Here is a 25703-nt window from a genome sequence, read left to right as displayed (position 1 = left end):
TTTGTTTTGCTGCCCGTGGGAGCTGGCACAAAGATGAGCTGTAAATAAAATTAATAAAACAAGATAATGGCAATAAACTGAGAGCAAAGGTTCACAGCAATTTTGTACTCGGGATTCATTTTGTGTTCTGTTTCAGCATGATGTACATGATGGAAAAATATGGTTAATTACAGTTGGACCTAAATACTTCGTCTGCCATCCAGGGTTGGACTATACCAAAATGCCTCTGTACAGTGGGAAAGTTTTGACTTCACATAATGTAATGCTACCGATCAGTTCAATATCCTTAACAGAACCTGTTCTAAAATGGTTCTGTTAACAACCGTATATGAAAAAAATGTAACATAGGCAACAGAGGAAATGGATAATGAGATTTTTTCATATACCAAACAACTGGTATGAATAATAAGCTGGTAATTGCTTACATATATAGAAAATAACATCTTGTGCCTCTGCATCTCACACTTTCTCTACACTGGAGAAATGTGACATGGTCAGCACCTGTTTGGAACCTCATGTAACATGTCCACATCCAAAATCGCTAGCAGAAATGCATAGGTGATCACACCGTCATTGGGCTTGCAGATGTGAACAGCTGGCATAATGTGATACTGTCCCAGCTGCATTTCACTGCTCATTCAGCTGCGCATAGTATGCAGCAAAGCCTGTGTCCTCCCTTGTACAGTTTATTAAATATCTGACCCTGGCTGTGACAAATGTTATACAGAACACAACTGGCAGGTAGTAGACCACATTGTAGATGGCAGTGTTACTGCAGGCTGGGACGCCCCCTTTACCTTGCGATATAAAACATCCAAATGCACAATCCACCACCCTGCACTGCTGATTCTGTAGTTTGGTTTCATGACTCACAGCAGGGATGAAGACCCTTTGAATATTAATATTGAGGGGTGGTAATGTGGACTTCTCAGGAGCAGATAGAGGGGCAAATAATTTTTTTTTTTTTTTGGCATCATGCACTTTGCCTGTCCATCCTGCATAAACATCCTAGCCACAATAATCAACTAAGACTTGCATCACCACGCATGGTAGCCTCAAGTCCTTTGTCCAACATGAAGAGATTTGCAGATAGTCCTTGGTCAGCTTGGCTAGTTAGATATCCCTGCAATTCTACATCTTGTCACACACAAATATCTGAGCCCCCAGAAAATATACCTTTTGTGCAAACATCTCAAAGTGTTTTAGAAAGCTAGGTATTAACCTTGCATTGTAAAGCCCAGAAGTTAACTGACTTGCATTAGGTCATTAGTGAATCAAGTGGCAGAATCAAGATGAACGCTTAGCATCAGGTCATCTGGCTTCTAACCAGCAAGGTTAGTATGTGGACATTGTCTACCTGCTTTTTTATAGTCCTTAAGACTCCCTTGGTTTCTTTTTTCTTCCTAGACTCAACTCTTTCTTCTAAACATTTTTGTACAACATTGCTCTTACATGAAGGGAACAATACTGCCTTACTGTAATATTGGCAATAGCTCTTGCACCTACCAACTCTCATTCTATACTGGGGAGGTCAGGTAAACTTGTTTTGGAGACTTTAGTCTTGGCCAAGAACCAGGCTTTTAACAAATTATGGTATTCCATAATATCATATACTGTAGCTGAAAACTTGTAGCATTTCTGACAGCTGGAGCTCCATGGAAATTAGCACAGTAAGGGAATGTAGCTAATTTTGAGTACTAGAAAATAAGAGAACTGTTTAGACTGAAGTTAGGGGAATATATTTGTGGGAAATCAGTTGTTTTTTCAACAACTTGCTCCCTTCACTCACAATATATACAACAATTTAATGGGAAAATAACTGAGATAACAGCAGAATATGGCAAAAGCAGCATTTTTGGCTGGGAGAGTGTAACTCAGCTTGGTCAATAGTGACCCCTCTTAAAAATGAGCAGCTTTTGTGGACCAACTTCTGGAGTCCTATTTAGTTCAGAAAGATAGCGGGATGGAAGCAATGAAGGACATCTTCAGGGCTCTAGGCAAGATGGGGAGAGAAGCCATGAAAAGAACAACCACAGTACTAGGGTGTGTGAAATTCATATCTATTTCCTTCTTAGATATAGGATGAGTACTTGGAAAGAGTCCCAGTTAGTTTATTGAGGCTGTATCCTAAGAGCAGTTGACCTTGTCACAAAGATAAAAGTAGAATGTCTCCTCTTCCTGCCAGGAGCTGCTCCTCACTGGTAGTCTACCTTTCCCATATTTCTACCATCTCTCCTGCGGAGCTCTGAAGATCCATTTCCCCTGGCTCTAACACCCTCTTGCCCACACAACTATACTGCAGCTGCCATCATTCCAGCCATGGAGGAAAAGTAGATGGGACTCCCTACAGAACCTTGCTGATGTCCCTTATCTAACTCCAGGAGCCAGTGATTAGCGGAGACAGTTTTCTCCCTCAGGCTTGGTGCACAGCCTCACCCTGTCTTTGGTTATATGCCTCATTGGAGGTTTGACCTGCCATTCCAGATTCAGGTACTGAGTTGGTCCCACCCACTTTCATCTATAGAGGCAGCATATACAAACTTTTTAATTGGTACCAAATTCCAGCATTGAAAGTAGCTAGACGCTGTGCTGCTTGTAAGGGTATCTCCACATGGAGAGGCTAGTTTTGCTTTATCTCAGTATTTCATTTTCTTTAATATGTTAAGTGACTTTTTTAGGCTCCAGCATGGGGTCTCACTGGGAAAACAATGACACTGTGTACAAAGCTTTGTCTGTTGGCTCACTGCTCATTATCAATGGGTAAAAGCTTTTTGTAGAACATTTAGCAGAAGTCCCCATCCCCCCACATACACTGATGCACCTTGGTTTTCAATAGGAAAATGATTTTCACTCTTCATATTAGACAATAAAATCACCACTTTAAGCAGGGTAATTCCGAGGCAGTGCCAGGAGCTGTATGAATTCCCTGGAGTCTGAAATGGAGAAGTGAAACACTCCCTAAAGAAAAAAATGCCTTGTCCATTGAATCCTCCAACAAAGTTCTAGGTTTCTACAGGGAAGACTCTGTTAAATAAACAAAGAGGAGGGTTAAAAAAATTAGTGAGTGTAGGGGAGCAGGTGCTTCACAGAAAACATACCCACTGTAGAGAAATCAGTCCTGGGAAGAATTTTGTATGCATGGACCGCTCTCCCGCATCCACCTCCCCTAATCTGTGCTAGGCCTGGGCTGCTCCAGAAAAATCCAGACCTATCTTTCAGCAAGTGCCATTACCACCAATTAAGCATGAATGTAGATTGGGCTCAAGCATTTTTACCACAGTCATAAAACTTGTTCTGCAAAAAGGTGGATACAAACCTGAGTCCTATGTACACAAGTACAGCTGCATTGCTACTGGGGGAAATCACCCTAATGTAGATGCTTTGTGGAGGAGAGGATAACAAATCAACAATATCAAATCTTCCAAGTTATTCCCTTCTGGCCTTCCTGGTGCATTTGATCCTTTCTGGTGTCTCAAAATAAGTGACTCTGGGCAGGCACTATTTTCATTTAGTGAGTTGTACAGATCTAATATGAAGTAAACAAGACAGGTAATAAGGGATGGTTAGAAATTAGTCTAATTTTTATTTTTTTAGTAATGAACAGGGAACAGTAGCAAGCATCAAGTCACAAATAGGCCCAGAGTCACTGTAAACCACTGCACTAGTACTTAACATAGATATAGAAATTACAAATATGTTAACATGATTAGTTCTCAGGCAATGATCAAAAATACAATAAGGTCAGCATGAATCTAATATGATGCTACTAAACCAACCAGCCAACTGTCTTTTAAAGTAGAGTGACTCCCATAAAAACAAAAATAAAATGGCTGGATTGACTGATTTTCCCTCCGGTCTACATTTATAGACCATACGTGGGCCCAATCTACCACTCCCATTCCTGCATGTAGTCTGCCCTTTCACTCTTGCCCGAGATGCTTCTGTGAAGGAGGAACAGCACTAGTTGCTAAAAACGAGCTGCAGTGCCAGGGAACAAATCCCCATACTCTCCATGGATGCCTGTATCCGGTGGATGCCTGTACACAGCTTGGGGTTCCCACAAGAGACAAGGCTGAAACCCTATACGATGTGACACTCTTAAACGTCCATTGTTCAAACTCTTTCAAGCCTCCCCTGACTCCTTGCTCCATTGGGGTGACCTACTCTGGGAGCTGTATCACTGTCAAGATGCTTCCTTTGGAGTAACTGTCACTCGGGATTGGGATTTTGGAACTTGAGATAAAGGTTTTAGTTTGTTTGTGCAGAGGGCTCTTTCCGTCCACCCACCCCATGTCTTTGTCCTTATGTCCTTCCTCTTCTCCAAAAGAGTCCTAAGGTATTTAACTCCTTGCCTCCTAGATTAAGTACCAAAGTGACACTGCAGAAGGCTAACTGGGAACCTTGTCCTCTTGCATTTGTCATTGTTGTCCTGTCTCTTCTTCATCTGAACAACTTGTGCTAAATTTCTCAACTAGAAGACTTTTATAATGATAAAGAGAAGGAGACACTCTCAAAAATAAAACGCCCCAGTCCTTTCAACACCAGACCAGAGGATAGTAATGTGAACAAAGTGGTAATCTTGTTTCTTCCCTTTAGGGTTCCTCCCAGGATGCCATCTGCCATGTTGCAGTCACTGTGGAGACAAGAAAAGACACCAGTCCCTCAGCTTATCTACTGCTGCTTCTATATACTGGATAACTTACCAGAGACATGAGCAGACATAACTCATGTCTTGTGTTCCCCTTCTTGTCCCCTACCCATGTTTCTCCCCCTCACTTCATCCCCTTCCCCACTTCCTGTGATCTGTCCCCTTGCCTTTCCAGTCCCTCTTGTTAACACAAAAACTTCACTAAGTCCCCTTTTTATTTTAATAAAGGGCAAAACTCAAAGGATGGTCCAGTTAAATAAATGCACTTAGATGGAGCTTTATTTATTATTTCAAGTGGCAACTTGATGTGTATTTCTGGACAACAGTATTGCTTAGATTGGTAAGCATTTTCAACTGATCAGTATCTTGACCCCTTTTTTATTAACCTGGCAAAGCAAACTTACCCTTGAACCATACACAGGCCAAGTTTTGATCTTCTAGAGTAAAGCAATTTGAGTTAGGTGAGCGCTAAAGCATCTGAAGTTTTTGCCCAGCATACCTGGTTCAAACAGTGTGAAAGTAATTACAGCATCATGTGAAACTAATACACCTTCTCCTCCATCCCTCCAATTCCCACAAGCAACATACCGGTGTGGCTGTCCTACCAACTGTCCCCTCTTCGGTTCGATGCTTTCCCTGATGAGGGAGGTCTGAACTCTCCCGGTAGTCTCGGCCCTTGGTAGTCTGCATGTCTAGTACTGCCCGGCTCTTTGTAGGAAGAGGTGGTTTGCTGAACTGTCCCTGACTGCTTGGACCTACTTCAGACCTTGAGGGCTTGACTGTTTTTTTCAGTGGTGCTGGGTTTTCTAAGGAGGCAGTGGGCTTCTGCTTGCCCTGAGCCTTTTCACTTATAGTCTTTTCCTCAGATTGGCTGGAGCAGGTGTAGGACCGGAATCTGGGCGTGGGGATCAGGAAAGGAGGGGATGGCTGCTTGTTGGAAGACTTGCTGCTGTCGGCATCTTGCGGCTTACTGAGAAGGGCGCCATGATTCGGAATAACTTGGTGCTCCTTTCGCAAGACTGGGGTGTAGTCCTGTTCCTTCTTGGATACCACCTTCCCCTTAGAGCTCATGGCACCGTACAGTGGGTTGTCAAACATCTCGGGCTTCTGCTGAATTTCCTCTTGAAGCAAAGGCTCCGCCACACTTTTTCCCATGTCAGCTGGCCTACAACCAGCAAGGCAATATGAAAATGACAGGTGTAATTAGGAGTGGTCACTGAGTGACTTAAAGAAGGGAGAGTGAATAGAAAAGTGACCATGAGAGAATGACGCTGACTGTGCAGAGAGGAAAAGGAGGCGCAGGGAGATAACAGAATACCAGTCAAACCAGTGGGGACAGAACAGAATGGTGCAGGTTTTTTGCTTTGTATAAGCTTTACTGATAGGAGAGCTGAGGATGGGTAGGCATGGTGCTGGGCAAACTCCCCCCAGAGCTCAGTCCTGACAAAACCTGGTTTCTTTTTAAACAGAGATTAGCAACGGAGCCCAATTGTGCCAAGTACTGTGATGGTTTTGAGAAGAGCACCAATCTGATTGAATAAATAGATCTCTTCACTTATGGCGGAGGGGATTGGAATGGAGGTCTCTAGAATGTTAGCGTAAGAACTCCTACCACACCAATGTCACAGTTAGGCCATTACAACCAATCTCCTATTGGTACCAATGCCAGGTGGTTCAGGGGAAGGAATAAGGCATCCCTCAATAACTGTGTATTGCAGGGGTGAGAGGGTTACTTTGTGTTCAGTGGAGCCTGCAACCCCTTGAATTAAAACTAACAAAAACCTCACGCCTGACTGAGAGTTGCTGTAGAAAGGGATGGGTGAGGTTCTGTGGGTGCTGCGCTGGTGAAGCTTTCACCAGGTGATCACACGACAGCTTGAACACTCAAAGGGCAACTCTGCTCTTGTTGGACAGAGTGGAATGGGGGATAAATGGCACATGTTCAAGGGAGCTTGTGAATGAGCTCCATTCCTCGCTCCGGATGCCTTCCTTGGACAGTGTGAAGTGGCATTCTGTGCGGGGCAGTGGAGCGGTGGAGAAAGGCAAGGGAAGAAGCAGTAAGGAGTTTTCCGCGGAAGAGGGGGCCAGTGCTTGGGATGGAGGCTCCTGTTAACTCCATTTTTGTAGAGTGGCAAAGGGGTTTACTAGGAAACTACACTCCAGTCCCAGATAAAAACCCATCACAATGGCTCCATTAGAAGAAATGGAATGAGGACGGGGGTTACATGGGTGCAGTATAACCTAATCACCGAGAAGCTTGGCAAACAAGAGATATATATGATGGGTGGATTTAAATTCTGCATTAAGGTTGGTGATTACTCCGACACCTGGGCACTAAATTTTGAAACAAACTAGAATTTGCTGAGCTGCACAGAAGTGCAGCCGAAAGCATGGCATGCAAACGTGAGGGTGCACTCCTTCTGCCAGATGGGAGGGGGCTATCCTACATTCTCCCCTTCACTTCTGGGTGGCTAGGGGAAGTTCTCCACCCTTTCTTTCCCCTCACCCCACAATCGAGGTTGGGAAGGAATTACCTACAGAGCTTTGACTTTGGGCTGTAGCACAGGCCTGAGGAGTTGTCGCACTAGTTTCCCTTAGCATGTGCAGAGCCAGCACCCATCTCAATCACCTCTCTAGAGGTCAAGGGCCAATGGAGTAACTCACTGCACCTCCAGCCCACCACACAGATAACAAAACCGTGACTGTGCTGGGGTGGGAAATGGGGGAGACCAGCAGAGCACCAGTGCCAGGGCAAAGACTCACACATGCTCTTGACTCCTGGGGCCAGAACTTCGGTTTGTCGTAGGCTGAATGGATGGTTTCGGAGACAGGGGGGACTGGGAGGAAGGCGTGGAGGTAGACTCCCGGTGTCCCATCACAGGGACGTTCTCTTTAGGCTGCTGGTCATAGGTCCAGAAAGCAGATGGCTGGTCTGATGAAGGGCTCTGCTTAAGCTGGCCGGGTGCAGAGAGTTGCTGAGAGAAAGAGACCACCCCCATATAGTTGGGATTGCTGATGTCCGTAGGGGTGGAGCTGCTGAAAAAAGGGAATGATCAGAGGAAAATATACAGTTCCCTGCCAAAAGCTCTCATGAACAGACAGCTACTAAGGAAAGAGCCTAATGTCCACTGACTGGGACCTTTTTTTTTTTTTAGGAGGAAAAGATAATGTGGGAGGCTTGTTGGCTGCTCCCTCCTCAGGACCTTTGCAGAGGGGGCTGCCAGGTCAGGGTCACCACTCACCCCTCAACTCACCCCCCAATAGGCTCCTGTGGTGTGAAGTAGTCCATGCACTACTCTGTAGCTGCTTATAGGGCCCAGAAGGCCTTCCAAAGGCTTCTTGTTCAATGAGCAGATCATAATGCTGCATAGCAGTGTGCAGGCTAGTGCCATGCTACTGCATTCAGAGTACAGAAATCTGGCCTATCTCTATGGACTGGGAGGGGAAGGCAGCCAACTGCCTAGACAGAAAATGGGTCCTGTGAACTGTATAAACTGAAACAGTAAGACCTCCTTCCTTGGAGTCACTCTGAAGCGTCCGGTGCCTCGCTGGGAAAGGCACCAGTCTGAGTTCGGTTCCCACGCCCAAGCCGGCAGAGTTAAAGTAGCGAGGTTACCGTAACATGTCATCCTTGCCCTGTGCGTCTGGAGGAGAGGAAGCATTTCCCCGAAAGCGAGCAACAGCTGCTGCTTCTTTAGCCATCAAGTGAGTAGATTTTGATTTTCTGTTGGAAGGAAAGGGCCCTTTTTAGGACAGGGACAGGACCATAGCCTAATGAATCCCTTGTCATGTAGTGCCTGGTCAGACAGTTTATTCTTGGTTCCACTCTCCTGTGCACAGAAACCTACCATCATCCCATTCTTTTACTTGGAAAGACAATGGGGGAGATCTTGACTCTGTAGCTGTTACCAGCAAAACCGAGAAGACTGGTAGTTGTAAGGGGGGTACAGGAGCAGCTGTCCAGCTCCTACCAGATCTGTTTTGTAATACGCTCACAACCTCCAGTGAGAGCCACTCCTACACTCAGCTCTGAACTGCAGGCTGACCGCTTCTGGGGGTCTGAATTATCTGTTGGCTCTTTACCTGATAGATTGCTCCCACTCTTTGGTGAGATCCAGGCTGCTGATGCCCTTTGGTTTCTGCCCAGCAGTCTCATCCCGTTCAATCTTTACAAAATCTGGAGGCAAAGAAGAGACATGAAAGAGCACGAGTGGGTTACAGTCTCAGCTTACGACTTCAAATCTCAGGGCTCTGAGCTATGCTGCATTAATGCTTGTATCTAGCTAGATGTCTTAGCCTATCAGAATGTCAGTGCATAGACAGGACAAGGAAGGACAGAGGTCTTCCAAAAGAAAGTCGTGCTGTCTTATCCAATCAGGATCGGATAGCCAGGACATACATCTTCTTAGATTTTAAATAGTGCAGCTATTATTACTGTAACGCCATCAATGCACATCGTGCTTTACTGACAAGTAGAAGACAAAAGTGCCTGCCCCAAAACACTTGCAACCAAAGGCCTTGATCCTAGACACACACATATATCTGCATAATTTTACTCACAGTGATAATTCCAGTGAATTTAGTAGGACTCCTGATGTGTAAAATGAAGTATGTGCATACATGTGTCCTACCTCGGAGGGGTGCTGGGAGAATTAAACAATGTTTGTAAAGGGCTTTAAAAATGTAAAATCCTACAGCAGCAGGCATTTGAGGATGATGAATATTTAGCAGCATCTCTTTTCTCCAATGGTTGGCTTGAGCATACTACTATTGTCACACAATATAAATGGTTGAGCCTTTCTGGCTGCTGCTACCTACTTTGTTATTTCAAAGCATGAGCCTGCGTGTTAGTTTCTCCTGAGCAGACAGAAATGGTAATTAATTCCTAGGAATGGAATTTAATATTTTTCTGTCCTCTTTAGAGACTGCAGTAGCCACATTCTGGGCATGGCAGGTGTCCAGTTGAGCTGCACTACAGACATTCAAAGTGCAGTTTTTATTACTAACAAAAATACATGGTAACTTTTGTGTTCTGAAGCGTGCTGCCGTGGGATTAAGAGAACAATACCTAGCAAGCTAGAAAAGGAGGCTCATTTTCCTTTAGTTGAGCAACTGCAGTTTGAGAGCCCTTAGTGCCCTTTTCCATGTACCTACAGGTGTCTGGACCAGAGGCAAATCTGTCTCCCTGTTATACAGCCATCACAAGTGGAAAAGCAGTAATATAATTCAACAAACTCTGCCTTAGTGAGAGACAGGTAGAGGGCTCCCTCAGTCTGTTAATTCACATGCAGAAGAAAGAGGAGGACCTGAATGTGACGGCTGTGTTTTTCTGGAATTGCTCAAGTACGGTCCCCAGGAAGAGCTTGATCATCTTTGGATCCCATCAAAAGCTATTGGCTGTTATGAACTAAAAAATGCTGCTAAAATAAGCTCCAGTTCTTTGACAGGAATCAGATCAGGCCCTTGTGGATAAGATCGCAGTAATCTGGAGTGAGCCCTCCAAGGGCCAGGCTCTTACCATACAGTTTCTCTCTCTGCTTTCCTTGCGATGTCTGTAACTTGATTTCACCTTGGAAGACCCCTGTTCTCTCACCATGGTGCGTTAGCACAGTATGGAAGGGTACTAGCGATTCTGTAGCTTCTATTCTCAGGGCAATGCAGCCCTCACCTAGAAGATAGGGAGGAAGTCTGGAGCTGAGAAATGACTAGCATCGTCTCTCTCTGTCACTTCAGTCATCTATTATCTCTGTACAAACTGAATAAAGGGACCTTCAAATGTGACTGAAAAGAGAATCTTTGCTTTAAATCACAATATGGATTGTGTGATATCTGCAAACTCAGGGGGGTAAGGAGCATTCACTTCCCTTTTTCAGGTACTCAATAAGGATTTGTACAGGATACTTCAGACACCATTAATGACTTTGGCTCTCTGAGCTTCCATTATTGTTCAGAACAGTTTGTGACCCTCGTCTGAACTAAGCGGATGCCAACAGAGTGGCCCTCTCTAAGTCAGGACTGCAGTCCTTTGGCTGAGCAGAATGTGATAGTGAATTTGGCTGAGCATTGATAGTGAATTTCTCTCGGGCCCTGGAAAAAGTGGTCTCTTATCCATCAGATATGGAGTATGCAAGTGAAGCAGTATTTACAAGTCCTGGATAAACTGAATATGACAGAGAATGTGCTCGGCTCTAATCCCAGCAGGGCACATTTCCTTTAAATCCCTTCATTTTCAGGCTGATCCAGTTTGCACAGATGATGTCTATAGTGCTGATTCTTTTAATCCACATTAGCACAGAATGTTGCACACGGCCTGCATGTCATGTGTATTAAACTCTACATCAGAATACAGAGCACCGTTACAACTTCAGGCTGTAATAATTACTGACGTTCTCTCCCACTCTTTCGGTGATTTGGAACAATCTAAGGAGAGCTTGACTCATACCCTGCGTTAGAGGTAGGCACTTACCATACGATTCATCACTGTCTGAAGACTTAATGCTTATCAGGATGTGCTGGTCCAGCAGGTACTCCGGGTCTGAAATAATCGGAGTCAGCTGCAAGGACAAGCCCACAGGGGTCAATACAGTGGAGGGAAAAGCACACAGAAATAAAGTTCTCCCTTTGTACCTGGGCCTAGACTGAGCAAGGCTCAACCAGACAGGACCCTGAGGATTCCTGCCAATTTAATGCACAACCCAGCTCTCTTCAATGATGTTTGAAGATGTAAGATCGAACACAATCCATTTCTAAAATACCTCCTTCCCATTCCCAGCTGGGAGGCTGCACATCAGACATTTACACACAGTACCACTGCAGTACTTCCTTTTGACTGAAAATCCCCAGGCGGAAGTGATTTGGAGCCTAATTTCAATCTGCTCCACACTATGTGGCTATCACTCTGTTCACTTACTTTAAGCTTATGGGGGTTGCCCTGCAAGGCCCTGCAGAGCATTCCCCAAACTACCTGGCCAGGCCAGCCTTTCTGAACCCAACAGTTCTCCTCTTGGATTATCCACAAGGGTAGTTAAAGGCTCAGTCTTGCCCAGTCCAAGAGTGCCACTGCTGCAGCTTCTCCAGCCCCTGCCAGTGCAGGGAGTAGAAGAACAGCGACTAGCCCAATAACTGAATTTGGGTCTCTGACAATAGCACAGAATACTAGTGCTAGCCCATTCATGGTCCTTTTAACATAGGCTTGCCCTCTGGTTTAGAAACAGGTAAATATTTTCTACTATATGCACCTTATTTTTTTTAAGAGGCCATTTCCTCCCTGTGTTGGTAAGAGTTCCACCTTGGAAGAGTGGGGCATTTAACCTGCGCTGAATAAAGCATTTTCCCAATCTGAATGCCTGGGCCTTTTTCAAGGATATCAAGAAGAACCACTGACTAGCAGGACAAAGAAAACATGGAAACTATTAATCTTCATGCTGCTTTCCAAAATGGAGCCTAGCACTTAAAACCAATTTTTATATGAACAAAAGGTTTGGTTGCTGTTTATCAAACATGCAGACAGAGGATTTCTCTAAAATGGGTGTGAAAAAATATTTTCCACTTACCTTAGGAAGGGCCTCAATGAACTTCACCACCAGTTCCCCTTCATTCCCATCCTCATTTTCCCCTTCCTGGCTCTTTACAAAGCCTGCAAAGAGTGATACAAAAGGAGATCATTGGCCAGGCGAGAAAGAGACCTCCCCCACAGCAAGAACTCAGTAGCAAAGATGCCTTCAGATGCTGGATCCCAAAAGGACCTGCTCTGAATTTTTTCTCTTTGGGCACAAGATTTTGAAAGCTCTGGGATGCTTGAGGGTTGGACCTTGAGGTAAATTTGCAAATGACCTTACTGTGTAATCATTAAGTGATTTTATTTTACAGTCAAACTTGGCATTAAAAGATTCAGTACAGGCATGGACAGGAGGGTAAGAACATGACAGCTCTTCCCACGCCACTCAAGATAGCACACTTTTGAAATTCTAATTTAAGCCTGGTAATACACTGTTTCCATAGAAATTTATGCAAATTTTGATGCAGCCAAAAAATAATCTTTTCTGGAACTGTCTTTGACACAGCTCTCTGACATGAGGATAATGTGATAAAGCGTACAGCAGAGGCATGCTGTCCCACTTAGAGGACTGGCCCGGCGATGGGGAATAGCGTAACAAACACAGCATGGGTGTGTGGTCTCACATTACATACTCAGCTGAGACTATAGCCCTTTAGCTGTGGAATACAGGATACAATTTTCAGCACTGAAATGCAGAACTATTCACAGAATCATCTCAGTGGAGTTCCTTTCACTTTCATTTGATCCTCTGATTTATTCTGTTGAAACCACAGGAACCAATTAATTAATTAATTAATTTTTACCGAGAGTAGCACAAATATTAATCCCTTTATTTTGAAAGCACACAATTACTTACAGCAGCATGATTGGAAATGTAATCATTAGAGTGTTCGCTAAGCAAAGATTTTCCTATCTGACAAGTGAGAACACCAAAGTTCTCTTGTTAAAAGAGATGAGCAGATTTCCAAATAAGACTGAAGAAAGGGCACAAGGAAGATCTTTGTCGATAACACATGATTACAACTAAATGGCTGCATTGCTCAGATTTTGTCAGTAACAATATAGAGCGACATACAAATCACAACATACCTGTAACATCCCTTGCACCTTCTCTGCAGTCACACAAATAACCTACACTGCCCATTTATTTTGATCAAAGTGAGAGGAAGGGAGTTGATCAAAATAAGCAGAGAACTTTGTAAGGAACAGAGGAGAAGACAGGGAGAACGTTACTTTCTAAGCAGCTGGAGTAGAACTCAATGTAGAATTTGGTCTGGGACTTGGTCTTCAGAGTGGCACAGCAGCTCAGGAATTCTATCTGCCCCTGGAACTCTGTGTACTTGGAATCTAGAAAAGGGAAGGACGCCCATTCAGTTCCAAAAGAACACTAAAGATTGCACATTTTCAATGAGACTCTCTCGGAGCCGGGTTTCTTGTTCAATGTATGCAACACATTTATATGAATCTACATATTTCTTGCATGCCCTACCCTTACTAACCATTCTTTGAGACAAACTGTGAGGTGACCCCAACTTCAAATGTAGCAAAGACAGGACTGTGGTCACTGGTCATGATGTCACTGGTGCAGCCTGCCAATGAGAGAAGAAAGGCAGTTAATGCCACGGGTTTCTGTTCTGATCCAAAGAGATGACTGTAATATAATCGTCATTCAGTAGCTTTCCAGAAAACATAATTGTGTAACTGTTTTAACTGTCTCTTCTAATCTATGGTATTTCTAAGTCTCCTCATCTTGAAATCTAGGCATCAAACACAGTTATGTAAACCAGTGGTGTGCAAACTGGGGGGTGGAGCGGGGCATAAGAGTTCTCTTGGGGAGCATGAAGAAATTGGAATCCTGCAGGTTCTGCAGCACCTGCTGCCATAATAGTGGGAGAAGGATAAAAATAGAGTGGGTATTGCGGGGGTGAGACAGGAGTGGGATTAAAAAAAAATAGTCCTGCATTGCAAACAACATGAATGTCCCAGCCAGCAGCCGCCACTCTCCAGCTGCCCCGCTCTGAAGGCAATGCCACCACCACCAGCAGGGCAGAAGTAAGTGGGACAATGCTCGTCAGTATTGTCCTGATTAAATTTGTGTTGTATGATTTCCCTCCATGATGTTATTAACACATGTTCCAAACTCCACAGCCCTGCCCAAACTGAGGTTGGCAAACAGGTTTCTCCTAGACAAAGGAATGTGCGCTTGCCTTAATTTGCATTTAAGCAGTAAACAGAGTCATCAAGTGGGGATGGAAAAAAAGAAAGCTCAAACAGGTGAGAAAAAGCCAGCAGGGAATATCCTTCTACTTAGATTCTGTCTCCTAGTTCCCAGCTGGAAATGTTTTTCAAGAGGGGGACTGAAACTATAAAAAGGAGGGGCAAACACCCCAAGGGACCACTCTCTCTCCTCCTGCCCATTGCATTCACTGCACCTGACATGACAAAGGAAGCATTTGTTGGACTCTAGGGGAGCGGTCCTGACCTACAGGGGTCAGTAAGACTGCTCAAAGTATGTGGTGAGAAACATTGCTTGAATCTGATATAGTTTGTTATGTTAGGCATTAGTAAATGTTTTATCTTTATTTTTCTTGTAACCATTTCTGACTTTTATGCTTCATTACTTCTACTCTCTTAAAATCTCTCTTCATAGCTTATAGACTTATTTTACTGTTTTCTCTAATCTAGTGTGTTTAAATTGAAGTATCTGAATAACTATTTGAGATAATGAGCTGGCATATTATTCCCTTTAAGGAATAATGGACTTAAAATATTTTGTATTGTCCAGGAGAGGATTGTGTAGTACAGGACATACATCTCTGGGGGGAATTCTGGGACTGGGGATATGCTGGGGTATAGCCTGCAGTATAACCAAAGCTGGTGAGGGCCAGAGTGTAACCTCTGGGTGGCTGGCAGGCTGCAGCTACCCACAGATACTCAGGGTATAGCTTGCATGCTGGAAAGCTGTTTGTGAGTGGCCCAGGTGAGAGCTAGTTCATCAAGGCATTGTAAGGCACCCAAAGTTGCAGGGCAGGAGTGACACAGCTACTCATTAGTCTGGATTGTACTCTGGTATGTCACAGTATCCTTGGTTCATCTTTGCAATATAAGCAGCACACCTGAAGAGCAAATCTAATGAGGAAGAAAATGGTGTAGGAACACAGCTCTGTTATTCCCCCTTAGAGAACAATTCACAGCAAGGTATTCTGAACTGGATGTACTTCACCTGTCTGTAGCTGAGGGGTGTTGGCTTGATGTTCTTAGGTTACACTGACATCCAGCAAATACCGTAGGTGGAACACAAGGAACCCAGATGCCAATTTTTCCAAAGTAACTTCATTTCCCAAAGCCACACACTGAATTATCTGCATATAATTTGCCCTCATGGTCACACCAGACTACTTTGTCAGATGAGATTTCTGAGCACGCCGTCTTCTCACCTGCCTGGAGGGTATATTAGCACTGTACTCAGATGGTTGGATGTGGGTGTGATCAATGAGACACCAGTGCCCAATATCCAGGAGTTTTTAAGGGCTCTTCTGGGATGCCTTTCATTTCTCCCCATACCACAGTGAACCTTGTTCTAGCCAAGAAAGGGTAAAAGTAGCTCTCTTGGAAGCCCATCAACCCTGCTTGTTAGCATCAGCTGAGGGAGGAATTCAAGAGTGATGTAAGGAACTCTCCTGCGCTGGTGCAGGGGATGCTGGAGTTGGGTCTACTGAGTGGAAATACAACATGCTGGCAGTAGACACAGGACTGGCCTGGACTAGTTTTTAATGACTTTGGCACCTTTCATGAGTCTCCCAAGATTGATGGCACTGGAAAATGAACTCCTCTGCTGTCCACAGGACAGCCACAGCATGGGCAGCAGCAACGCAGGCTTCCCCACAAGCTAGTGGGTCAGATTCTCAGCTGCTGCAAATCACCATCATTCCACTAACTTCACTGGAGCAAGGCTGATTTCCCAAGAGGAGGATCTGGCCCTCTGTATTTTACCCAGGCTCTGGAAGCCCCACCTGTAGAGAAGAAAGGTAGTTCGGTCTCCAAGACCATTCAATGGGTAGATTGCTGGGATGGCCAGTTAGGATGGGATTTGCTCTGAAGTAGGTGCCCATCAAAGAATTGGATCAAGACAACCAACACATTTCACACTGCATTCTATCCGGGTGGGCTTCTTTGCTGCAAACCAGCCCACCCAGACAGTGCCCATAACGGTCTGGCATCAACAATTACGGCGATCCTGCTGTTACCAGTGCTGGAAACCCTGGCTTGTTACTGCCAAGAGATTAAGGGTGTAGAGTGGGATAAAATACAACATGGTTTCACAAAAGGCAGATTGTGCCAGACCAACTTGATCTCTTTCTTTGAGAAGATTGATTTTCCAGCAAAGAAAAGGCAGTAGATCTAATCTACCTGGATTCAGTAAAGCATTTGATACAGTTCCACATGGGAAATTATTAGTTAAATTGGAGAAGATGGGGATTAATATGAGAATTCAAAGTTGCGTAAGGAACTGGTTAAAGGGAAGACTACAATGGGTCATACTGAAAGGTGAACTGTCAGGCTGGAGAGAAGTTACTAGCCTTGGAACCAATCTTATTTAACATTTTCATTAATGACTATGGCAGAAAAAGTGGGAGTATGCTAATAAAATCTGCAGATGACACAAAGCTGGGAGGTATTGCCAATATGAAGGAGGGCTGGAATATCATACAAGATTTAGACGACCTTGAAAACTGGAGTAATAGAAATGCGATGAAATTTAATAGTGCAAAATGCAAGGTCATGCACTTAGGGACTAACAACATGAATTTTGCTATAAGCTGGGAAAGTATCAGTTGGGAGCAAAAGAGGAGGAGAAAGATCTAGGTGTATTGGTTGATCACAGGATGGCTATGAGTAACTAATGTGAAGTGGCTATGAAAAAGGCTAATGCAATCTTAGGATGCTTCAGGCGAGGTATTTCCAGTAGCGACAGGGACGAGTCATGATCATTATACCAGGCCCTAGTGAGACCTCACCTGGAATACTGTGTGCAGTTCTGGTCTCCCATATTTAAGAAAGATGAATTCAAACTGGAACAAGTGCAGAGAAGGGCTACTAGAATGATGAGAGGAATGGAGACCCTACCTTACTAGAGGAGACTTAAGGAGCTTGGCTTGTTTAGCCTAACAAAATGAAGGCTGAGGATAGATATGATTACTCTCTATAAATACATCCAGGGGACAAACACCAGGGAAGAACAAATGGATATAAATTGGCCATCAATAAGTTTAGGCTTGGAATTAGATGAAGGTTTCCTACTATCAGAGGAGTGAAGTTCTGGAACAGCCTTCCAAGGGGAGTAGTGGGGTCAAAAAACATAACATGTTTTAAAACTGAGCTTTATACATTTACTGAGGGGATGGTATGGGAGGTTGCCTACAATAGCATATAGCCCATCTGCGACTGGTAGTAGCAAATATCTCCAACTGCTGGAGATGGGGAGGGCTCCGAGTTACCACAGAGAATTCTTTCCCAGGTATCTGGCTGATGGGTCTCACCCACAAGCTCACAGTCTAACTGATCGCCATATTTGGGGTCAGGAAGGAATTTCCCCTAGGCCTGATTGGTAGAGACCCTGAGGGTTTTTCACCTTCCTCTGCAGTATGGGTCATTGGGTCATTTGCTGGTTTGAACTATAGTAAATGCTGGATTCTCTGTAACCTGAAGTCTTTATTGCAGGAGTGGGTGGGTGAGGTTCTGTGGCCTGCAATGGACAGGAGGTTAGACTAGATGATCATGATGGTCTCTTCTGGCCTTAAAGTCTATGAGCTAGATGGTGTCATAACAAACCCTACAGTGTGGCTATAAGCTGGAAAAGAGAATCAAGCCAAGGAAGGAGCATTTGTGCTGCAGCCATCTCAACTGTATTCTGCATATAAATGTATAACAGGCTTCATTTTCCAGCCGCATACTGTGATAATTGGAGACGTAACTCCAAATTGCATGGTTTATTATCATGTCTCTCCTGTGCTGAGAGCCTGGCAGTGCAAGGAGATCCTACAGACACCCCTGTGAATATTTCTGTTTCAGACCAATTGCTTTGCTATCTACAATCTGTTATCTACCCACCATAGGATTGACACACCACGTGCACCATGGGGTATGATTTCCAAAGCACTCGATCACACCAGGACGGCAAATTGAATTTCATCTGCAAACCAAAGAAGAACTGAGGTCAAGAAGAAAGGAAAGGACAAGTTCTTCTTAAGAAGAGGAGAGAAATCACTTGCCAAAGGGCTGTGTGCTTGTTCCAAATTATTGTTGTCCATTATTTGGCTCCTTTCAAAACATTACAAATTGTAATCCTAATTTGTGCAGGAAATGGAGAGCGATTTTTAGGTCACTTTTCTCTCTGGATGCTATTTTCCTTACACTAGCATATATTTTTGAATTGAGAGGATTACATTTTAGTTACCACCTACCCCTGTTGCTTTCTGCTTGGTGTATGCATACTTCTCCCGGGTATTTCTTTCAAAACGATAAGTTGGAGCAAAAGTGATCTCTTCTTCCTCTGGAACAGAGAGACAGCTGGTTATTGTTCTGGCTTTAGGAAAGCTCTAGGCCTGGTAAGACGCTCAGTACTCCCCCGTCCCATCCTTGCAACATTGCTCTGGCAAAAAGAGTCTTTGAGTGGCCACAGAAAAGTTAAGAGAAGGGTAGAGTTAAGAGTAGAAGAGTACAGAATCTTACCAAATTGCAGAAACACCTTTTGGTCCTTTTTCTCCATGAGAAGCTGGTCAAAACCCAGCAACTCTGAATACTGCTGTTGTTTGATCCTCTGGATAATATTCTCTGCTTCCTGGAAACAAGGAAATGTCAGAGTTGCAGAATGCACTCCACCTCCTTACAAACACTCCCTTGCTAGTGGGCAGGCTGTAACACAGGACACTTGTCCATCAAACGACAAACAAACAAAATATGAATGTATACCTGAACACCTGATTCCCATCAGCACCAGACATTCCTACAGTATCACCAAGTCTCGTGCCCATCAAGGATCTACCAAAGTTTTTACAAGGCTTGCCTGTTTCCTAAGTATCTGAACACCTGTTCTGACTAGGTCTGGGCCATTATAGAACAAATTGAGGGGTAAAATGAATGAGCAGAAGGGTGTTCTCCTGGTCATGGCATTCTCTCTTGTTGGCAGCAGGGTCGGTGCTGTTTTGGGAATGGTTGTCATTGGGGAGAACTGGAGAATGATGGTATGTCAGATGGCATCATTAGTAGGCCAATGGCTCATTAATCTCTGGAGAGGAGATATGGTGACAACTTCAGCTCTCTCCCAGTGTCTCTCTGTCTTTTTGCAAGGGGCAGTTAGTTTGGGGCCCCTTCTCCCACCCCTTTCCAGCTCTCTCTCTCTTTTCCATGTTCCTCTAGATCAGAAGTTGACAACACCTTTAACACAATTAAAGGCACATCTGCCACTTCAGGAATTCTTGTATCTGCTTTTCTGAACAGCAAGGAATCAAGAGGGGCTGCTAACCGATGTAGGTTGTTCCACTCGGTAGTTCAAATCTCCCAGCCAGAAGAGATGAGTAAAGCGGTGGGTGATGTTAAATGGACTCAGTTTCTTATCTCCCAGTGTCAGGAAGCGCAGAATGTTCATGTAGTTCTGGTTTCGCCTAACAAAACAAGCAAAGATTGCCTGTCATACTCTGTTGCCATTGGGTTCCTCAGTGCTAGGGGCTGACAGAGACTGCTGCTTTAGCATGCTGGAGACAGTTAGGCTCAAAGTACAAGAAAGATCAGGTTTTTAGCTATCATTCTTTAGAGAACCCCACACTTCCACTTCACATAGAGCCTGATGACAGCTATGGAGGCCCTGAATGCTCAGGGATGCCCCGATGAGGGAATTTGGGCACTGGCAATTGAAGAAGTTATCAGTAATTAGTGCATTATCACTGCACCTTCCTTGGGAAAGGGAAACAAACTATAAAAAGAAACCAGGACTGTGCTGCTTCAGCAATCAGAGAGCCATTGCCAGGTGAGGGAGAATGCCCCTGGTGCAGGCACTCTAGGACAACAACGCACTGCACCGGCAACCTCAGCGAGTCCTGGAGTAGGGGACAGGAACGGACTTCGTATCATATGCGGCTATGGTGATTCTCAGGTGCTGCATGGCAGCCTGATGGAGGAGGCACAGTAATTTAGAGAAGCTCCTGACTGCTCCATTTTGTGCTGGAGGCTGTTTCTGTTCCCAGAGAAGCCTAAAATCAAATGGGTGCAAAAGCTGCTCTAATGCCACCCTTGATCCCTCCACAGGGCTGTGATTTTCTGTGCTGCGCCTCCTGGCGGCCCAGCACAGAATCTTAGTCATCATTTTTAAACAAAGCAAGAAATAAAAAGGTTCTTGGCTAGATTCTGGCAGCCACTCCAGGCACCTGGGAATTTCCTTAATGGCAAGTGAAGCCCCGGCTGGCAGAGCTCCTGTACAGCAATTCTATGCCACCCCCTTGCTTGACCTAGACCGGATGCAGGGGATGTTCCCAGGAGAGAGGCAGCATGACCAACACATCTCTCCATCCCAGCTACCCTTAGCTGCCCAAATGGCTTTTTCAGGCTTCTCCAACTTACACCAGGGACTGGACAGGCCCCAGGGCTACAAAGCCACAGTCCCGTGGCTGTTGCGCGGCACACTGCTTGGCCAGACCGCAGGCTCCATCTCTTTCTATTGATAATGTAACAGCTTGGGGAATGGGATTACCTACCAGAGACACATTTCTCTGCTCCACACTCGACCCTGTTGGGGCATCCTCTCCCACTGTTCCCTGCGAAGCCCCTCAGCCTGGGAGGATTGGCCCCTGGTGATACCATGAATGGACATCCACTCTCCACCCTCCCAGTCCTCTCTCAGTGTACCTCGGCCCACAAAGGAGACAGTGCCTCCTGCTGGCACTAGGGAGATATTTTCACTCTCCACATTGTGCTTGTGCAGAAAAACCTCCCAGTTTCTCTCTAGACAGCGCAAATCATCAAGATGTTTCCATGACATATAGTGGCAGTTCCTCAGGCTAGGCCAGGTGGGCCATGCCTACGCTGCTTTGAGTAAGATACGTGGGATATCTTTCCACAGCTCTGAGAACACCTTTCTATCTATTTCCTCTGCCCACTTTCAGATGCCAGCAGCTTCCACTTCTGGTAAAGCCAGGGATACTGACCAAATGGTGATGTACTGACCAGTGTTCTCTCTAATTTTTCCCAAAATGAATTTTGTTATTGCACCAATATGGAGGTAATATCACACATCACCTCCATATTGGTGCAATAACAAAATTCATGTGGCGGGATGGGACCAAGGGGTTTGGAGTGTGGGAGGAGGCTCAGGGCTGGGGCAGAGGGCTGGGGTGCAGGAGGGTGAGGGCTCTGGCTGGGGGTATGGGCTCTGGGGTGGGGATGGGGATGAGGGGTTTGGGGTGCAGTGGGGCTCCCCGGGGCTATGGTGTGGAGAGAGGACTCTCTCCAGCTCTCTCTCTCCCTGTAGCAGCACCTGGGCTCGGGGGGGAAAGGCACCTCTCCACCGGCTGTGGCAGGTCCAGGCCGGGCTGGGTTGGGTTGGGGCCAGGGGAGGGGCACCTGTCCCCTGGCCGCGGCAGGTTCAGGGCCAGGCTGGGTCGGGACTGGGGGAGGGGTGCTGTGGCAGGTTCAGGGCTTTGGTAGAGGCATCGCTGCGTGCCACAGCCCTGAGCGCCTGCACGGTGCTTAATAGACAGCTGCATGGCCGTGCAGCTTAGAGGGAACTTAGGCACTGACTGGGGTACTCAGCAGCTTCTAGTCTAGTGAGCCAAAGCTGCATTCACAGTGAACATATAATAGATTTTAAGGCCAGAAGGGACCATGGTGATCATTTAATCTGACCTCTTCCATAGCACAGGCCAGAGAACATTACCCAGCAACTCCTAACATAAGAACAACCAGATTGGGTCAGACCAATAGTTCATCTAGCCCAGTATCCTGTTTCTGACAGTGGTTGGAGCCACGTGCTCCAGAGGGAATGAACAGAACAGAGCAATTAGAGAGTGATCCATCCCCTGTTGTGCAGTCCCAGCTTCTGGCAGTCATAGATTTAGGGACACCCAGAGCATGGGGTTGCATCCATGACCATCTTGGCTAATAGCCACTGATGGACCTATCCTCCATGAACTTATCTCATTCTTTTTTGAGCCAGTTATACTTTTAGCTTTCACAACATCTTCTGGCAATGAGTTCCACAGGTTGACTGTGAACATCAACACCTGCACTTGAAAGGCAATGACATATTTCACCTGTGTTTCTTTTCACTTCCTGAAGTCAAATGGCTGTTAACAAACCCTAAGGAGGTTCCATTAAACATGAATGAGACTCCCACAGCTCCTTTATTGCCTGGGAAAAACAAGAAGCAAAAAACATCAAGAAATCAATCCACCTCCAGGCTGAGCAGTAGAAAGATAATAAAGAACATAACACTTTTTAAGTGAAGTGGGGGATGGGGTAGAGGAGAGGCAGACTTAAATCAGTGCAGGAAGAATTATCACATATAGAACAATGTTCAGGGGAAGTTTTTCTGAAGAAGGCAAAATAAATAAATTTTAAGAAAACTAATTTAATTTCCATCTGCAATCCAGAAAGGGGGATCCCTCCCACTCAGGCTGAAGTCTTTAGTGGGGAAATTTATGAGCCCAGAATTGAGTAGGAAGACAATTTTTCCCTCCCACGCTCAGGGGAAGGGATGGAAAGAGGTGGGGGGCAGGAAGAGGAGGGGTCGGGTTTGGAGGAAGGGGTGGAGTGGGGGCAGGGCCTGGGACAGAGCAGGGGGTCGAGAGGACGTCAGGGTGTCTATGCTGGGATTCATATATGCCTAGTTGGGGAAGACCAGGGTCACTTCAGCATGACCCAGAGTGATCTTGCTGAGAGAGAACTGTTCATTTCAAGAGTCCCCGTGGGCACAGAGTGGATGACGCTCTGATTAGATTTGTTTCTGTCTCCTTACCCAGTGTGTTTGCAATTCCTGTCTTCACGTTGTCTGTGCAGATGTGGCTTATCCGGTTCTCATGTTCTGGCTTGGCCAGGACAACAATCCTGATGTTCCAGAGCGTATGGATTGCTATCTGTCAGGGGATGGGAAACTGATGGTTATATCGTGGCACAGAGACACCAGACACATCTGGTCTGTCCAAGGCTTTCCCAACCTACTTGGATTCACTGACTGAGATTTTTCTTTGAGGGATGGACCCATGTTCTTAGACTGTGTGGGTGGGGAGAACATGTGCAATTCCTAGCATGCAGATATGCTCAAATTAATCCCTAGATCACCTTGGTTACACAAAAGACAACTTAATTTGTTCACAGGCAAATTCTAAGAGCCACTTAGGGGCCCCATACACAGTGACCTTTCAGATACGATTAAAACTATTCCTTACCCTCACTGAAACTCAGGAGTGGTCGAACATGGTTGTAACACAGTTTGGTCAGTCCTAAACTTTATTATAACCTGGAATAAAAAGTGCCAGAGTCCACAGAGAGAGAGAGAGGCCAGAGCAGTCTCAAAAGATATGCCAATAATTTAAAAATGTTCTCCTCTCAGAGGGCCGTTCCCATGGCACAATGGCCTAATTGCAGGTAAGTGTGCTACTGTGGGGGAAGGGGTGGATCCAAGGCCAAGATCCATCCTTCACGCCCCAGTTGGAAGGCACTGGGAGCACTGGGGCTGGCTCTGTGCTCAGACTCAGACTGCTCCAACAATGCCTTCGCCATCTAGCTGATTCAAAAGTAATGGAGTCCATAGACATATTCAGTCCCCTCTCTGTCAGCAGGATGGTCCCAGTAATGTGGCGCTTCAAGAACAGGGAGGCATGGGCTGGAGGCTGGTTATTCCTGTGTCTCTCCTAGCTGCTAGGGGAGTGTGCTATCCTCACTTTGCTCTGAGCTGACATGATTCCTCACCATTTTAAAGCTGATACTGGTGATTTCCTGCAAGGATTGTCTCAGAACTTCCAGCCATTCCTTCTCCCCTTGGGGGTCCTCCTGGGTGCCAATGACATAAATGTCATGGGGGATGTAGTCAGCGGAGTCATCCCGGGTCTTTCCCTGCCCCTTGGAGAGAAACCAGGATGTGATCTTCTTTGGAGGAGGAGCAGCACCTTTAGCAGCAAATCCAAAACCACAGTGAGTCAAAAACACTTGCCGTCAAAACCTCGAGGCTACACATAGCATGGGGATAAAAAGGCACACAAACCTATGGAGCTATGCACATGTGCAGGGGGAGACAACGGACTTTATGCCCAAATGACGTACTATGGGCCCGGCAGAGGGGAAGCCCTAGATGATGGAGTTGGTGCTATGCCACCTCATTCCTGGGGAAAAGGGGGCATTGGCAGGAACATCTCTGTGCTCTGACAATTCCTATCTGTTGGAGCTGCCAATGGAAGCCACTGGCAGCCAGCTGTCACTGGCTATTTGGCTCGAGGCTGGGACGTTCCAAAGACAGCTCCAAGGCTGTGGAGCTGCAAGGGTGGCATAAAACTTGCCTTTGCCCCCAGCCGTCAGCTGCCCTGAGTTCATTGTGGCTGCAGCTGAGGATCAGGGACTGTGAGATTAATGGCATTAACCTATCAGCTCACAGCCATCAGAACAAATGCACATTCCCCAAATGGGAAAAACAGATTAATTTGGGATTCCCCAGACAAAGAGCCCTGCTGTTAAATTCTCTTTTCAATCCCGAGGAGGGTGGTTTCTCCTAATCACATGCAGAAATAGCTGGAGTGCAGTGACTGGACACCCTCCTTTTCCCCCGACCATGGTCACATTGGCATTATGGCCCCTTTATGCTGGAGCAATGCAAAGGGGCCACGGTGCATGCAAAAACCTAGAGACTCAATTCCTCTCCTGTCCCAGTGGAACACGGTCCCTGTGAGCGAGTCCCTTACTGAGTGAATAGGAAATGCAGAGTCCATCAGTCCCCACGTGGAAGCAGGCCAATGTCAAGCTCGAAATAAGTGTCTGGAGGAACGTACGAAGAACTAGATGAGAAGGCAGCACATACCCATGTTCCAGGTCCCAATGAAGATGGTGATCATGTCAGGCTCTGGTTGCTCAGAGTGTTTATTCTTCATCTGCTGCAAAAGCTGGCAGAACCCTTCTCTTTTCTACACCCAGAGGAACAGAGAGACAACTAATGAGCGGGCTGTCTCGGTAACCAGAATCTCAGCTTCTTCTGAAAGAAGAACTAATTGACTAGGGAAGTGCCCAGAATATCTAAAGGAAAGATCAGCCTTATCTCTACTAGTCTGCAGGGAGGTTGCTTTGTTTATGGTACCTTCTTAGAAGAAAAGGTGTGTTGTTAGTATGTATTAACTAGCGTGTTCTAAAAGCCTAGTGTAGACAAGGCAATGTACTACTCTGACATGTGTTAAACTGGTCAGGTTAAAGCCTAGCACATGGTAAAGGCAGTGTGCCTTGTCTACACTGGAGTTTCCAAAC

The 25703-nt window shown here is 45.6% G+C and overlaps 1 protein-coding gene across 4 annotated transcripts in view; it reads right to left on the bottom strand.

The window, feature by feature from the left end:
• Nucleotides 1-3560: 3560 nt before the first annotated feature.
• The window catches only part of INPP5D (inositol polyphosphate-5-phosphatase D), an 80254-nt gene continuing 58111 nt past the window's right edge, over nucleotides 3561-25703 (bottom strand). For 2 of the 4 annotated variants that reach the window (XM_054040781.1, XM_054040783.1), the window contains exons 11-28: nucleotides 25267-25369; nucleotides 24168-24364; nucleotides 23215-23332; nucleotides 22511-22607; nucleotides 19732-19870; nucleotides 18939-19047; nucleotides 18671-18759; nucleotides 18318-18399; nucleotides 13706-13795; nucleotides 13440-13553; nucleotides 12202-12284; nucleotides 11115-11202; nucleotides 10167-10316; nucleotides 8732-8825; nucleotides 8265-8372; nucleotides 7412-7684; nucleotides 5237-5813; nucleotides 3561-4633 (exon numbers count right to left, since the gene is read on the bottom strand). In XM_054040781.1, the coding sequence (XP_053896756.1) occupies nucleotides 4631-4633; nucleotides 5237-5813; nucleotides 7412-7684; nucleotides 8265-8372; nucleotides 8732-8825; nucleotides 10167-10316; nucleotides 11115-11202; nucleotides 12202-12284; nucleotides 13440-13553; nucleotides 13706-13795; nucleotides 18318-18399; nucleotides 18671-18759; nucleotides 18939-19047; nucleotides 19732-19870; nucleotides 22511-22607; nucleotides 23215-23332; nucleotides 24168-24364; nucleotides 25267-25369 (2514 nt within the window). In that variant the 3' untranslated portion in view covers nucleotides 3561-4630. The remainder of the gene's footprint in view (nucleotides 4634-5236; nucleotides 5814-7411; nucleotides 7685-8264; nucleotides 8373-8731; nucleotides 8826-10166; nucleotides 10317-11114; nucleotides 11203-12201; nucleotides 12285-13439; nucleotides 13554-13705; nucleotides 13796-18317; nucleotides 18400-18670; nucleotides 18760-18938; nucleotides 19048-19731; nucleotides 19871-22510; nucleotides 22608-23214; nucleotides 23333-24167; nucleotides 24365-25266; nucleotides 25370-25703) is intronic. The other 2 variants (XM_054040782.1, XM_054040785.1) reach the window with 1 other exon arrangement.

Source organism: Malaclemys terrapin, chromosome 9 (genome assembly GCF_027887155.1).
Source record: "Malaclemys terrapin pileata isolate rMalTer1 chromosome 9, rMalTer1.hap1, whole genome shotgun sequence".
In the NCBI taxonomy this organism is placed as follows: Eukaryota; Metazoa; Chordata; order Testudines; family Emydidae; genus Malaclemys; species Malaclemys terrapin.
Note: the sequence above shows the minus strand (reverse complement) of the source record. Positions and strands in the feature narration are given on the sequence as shown.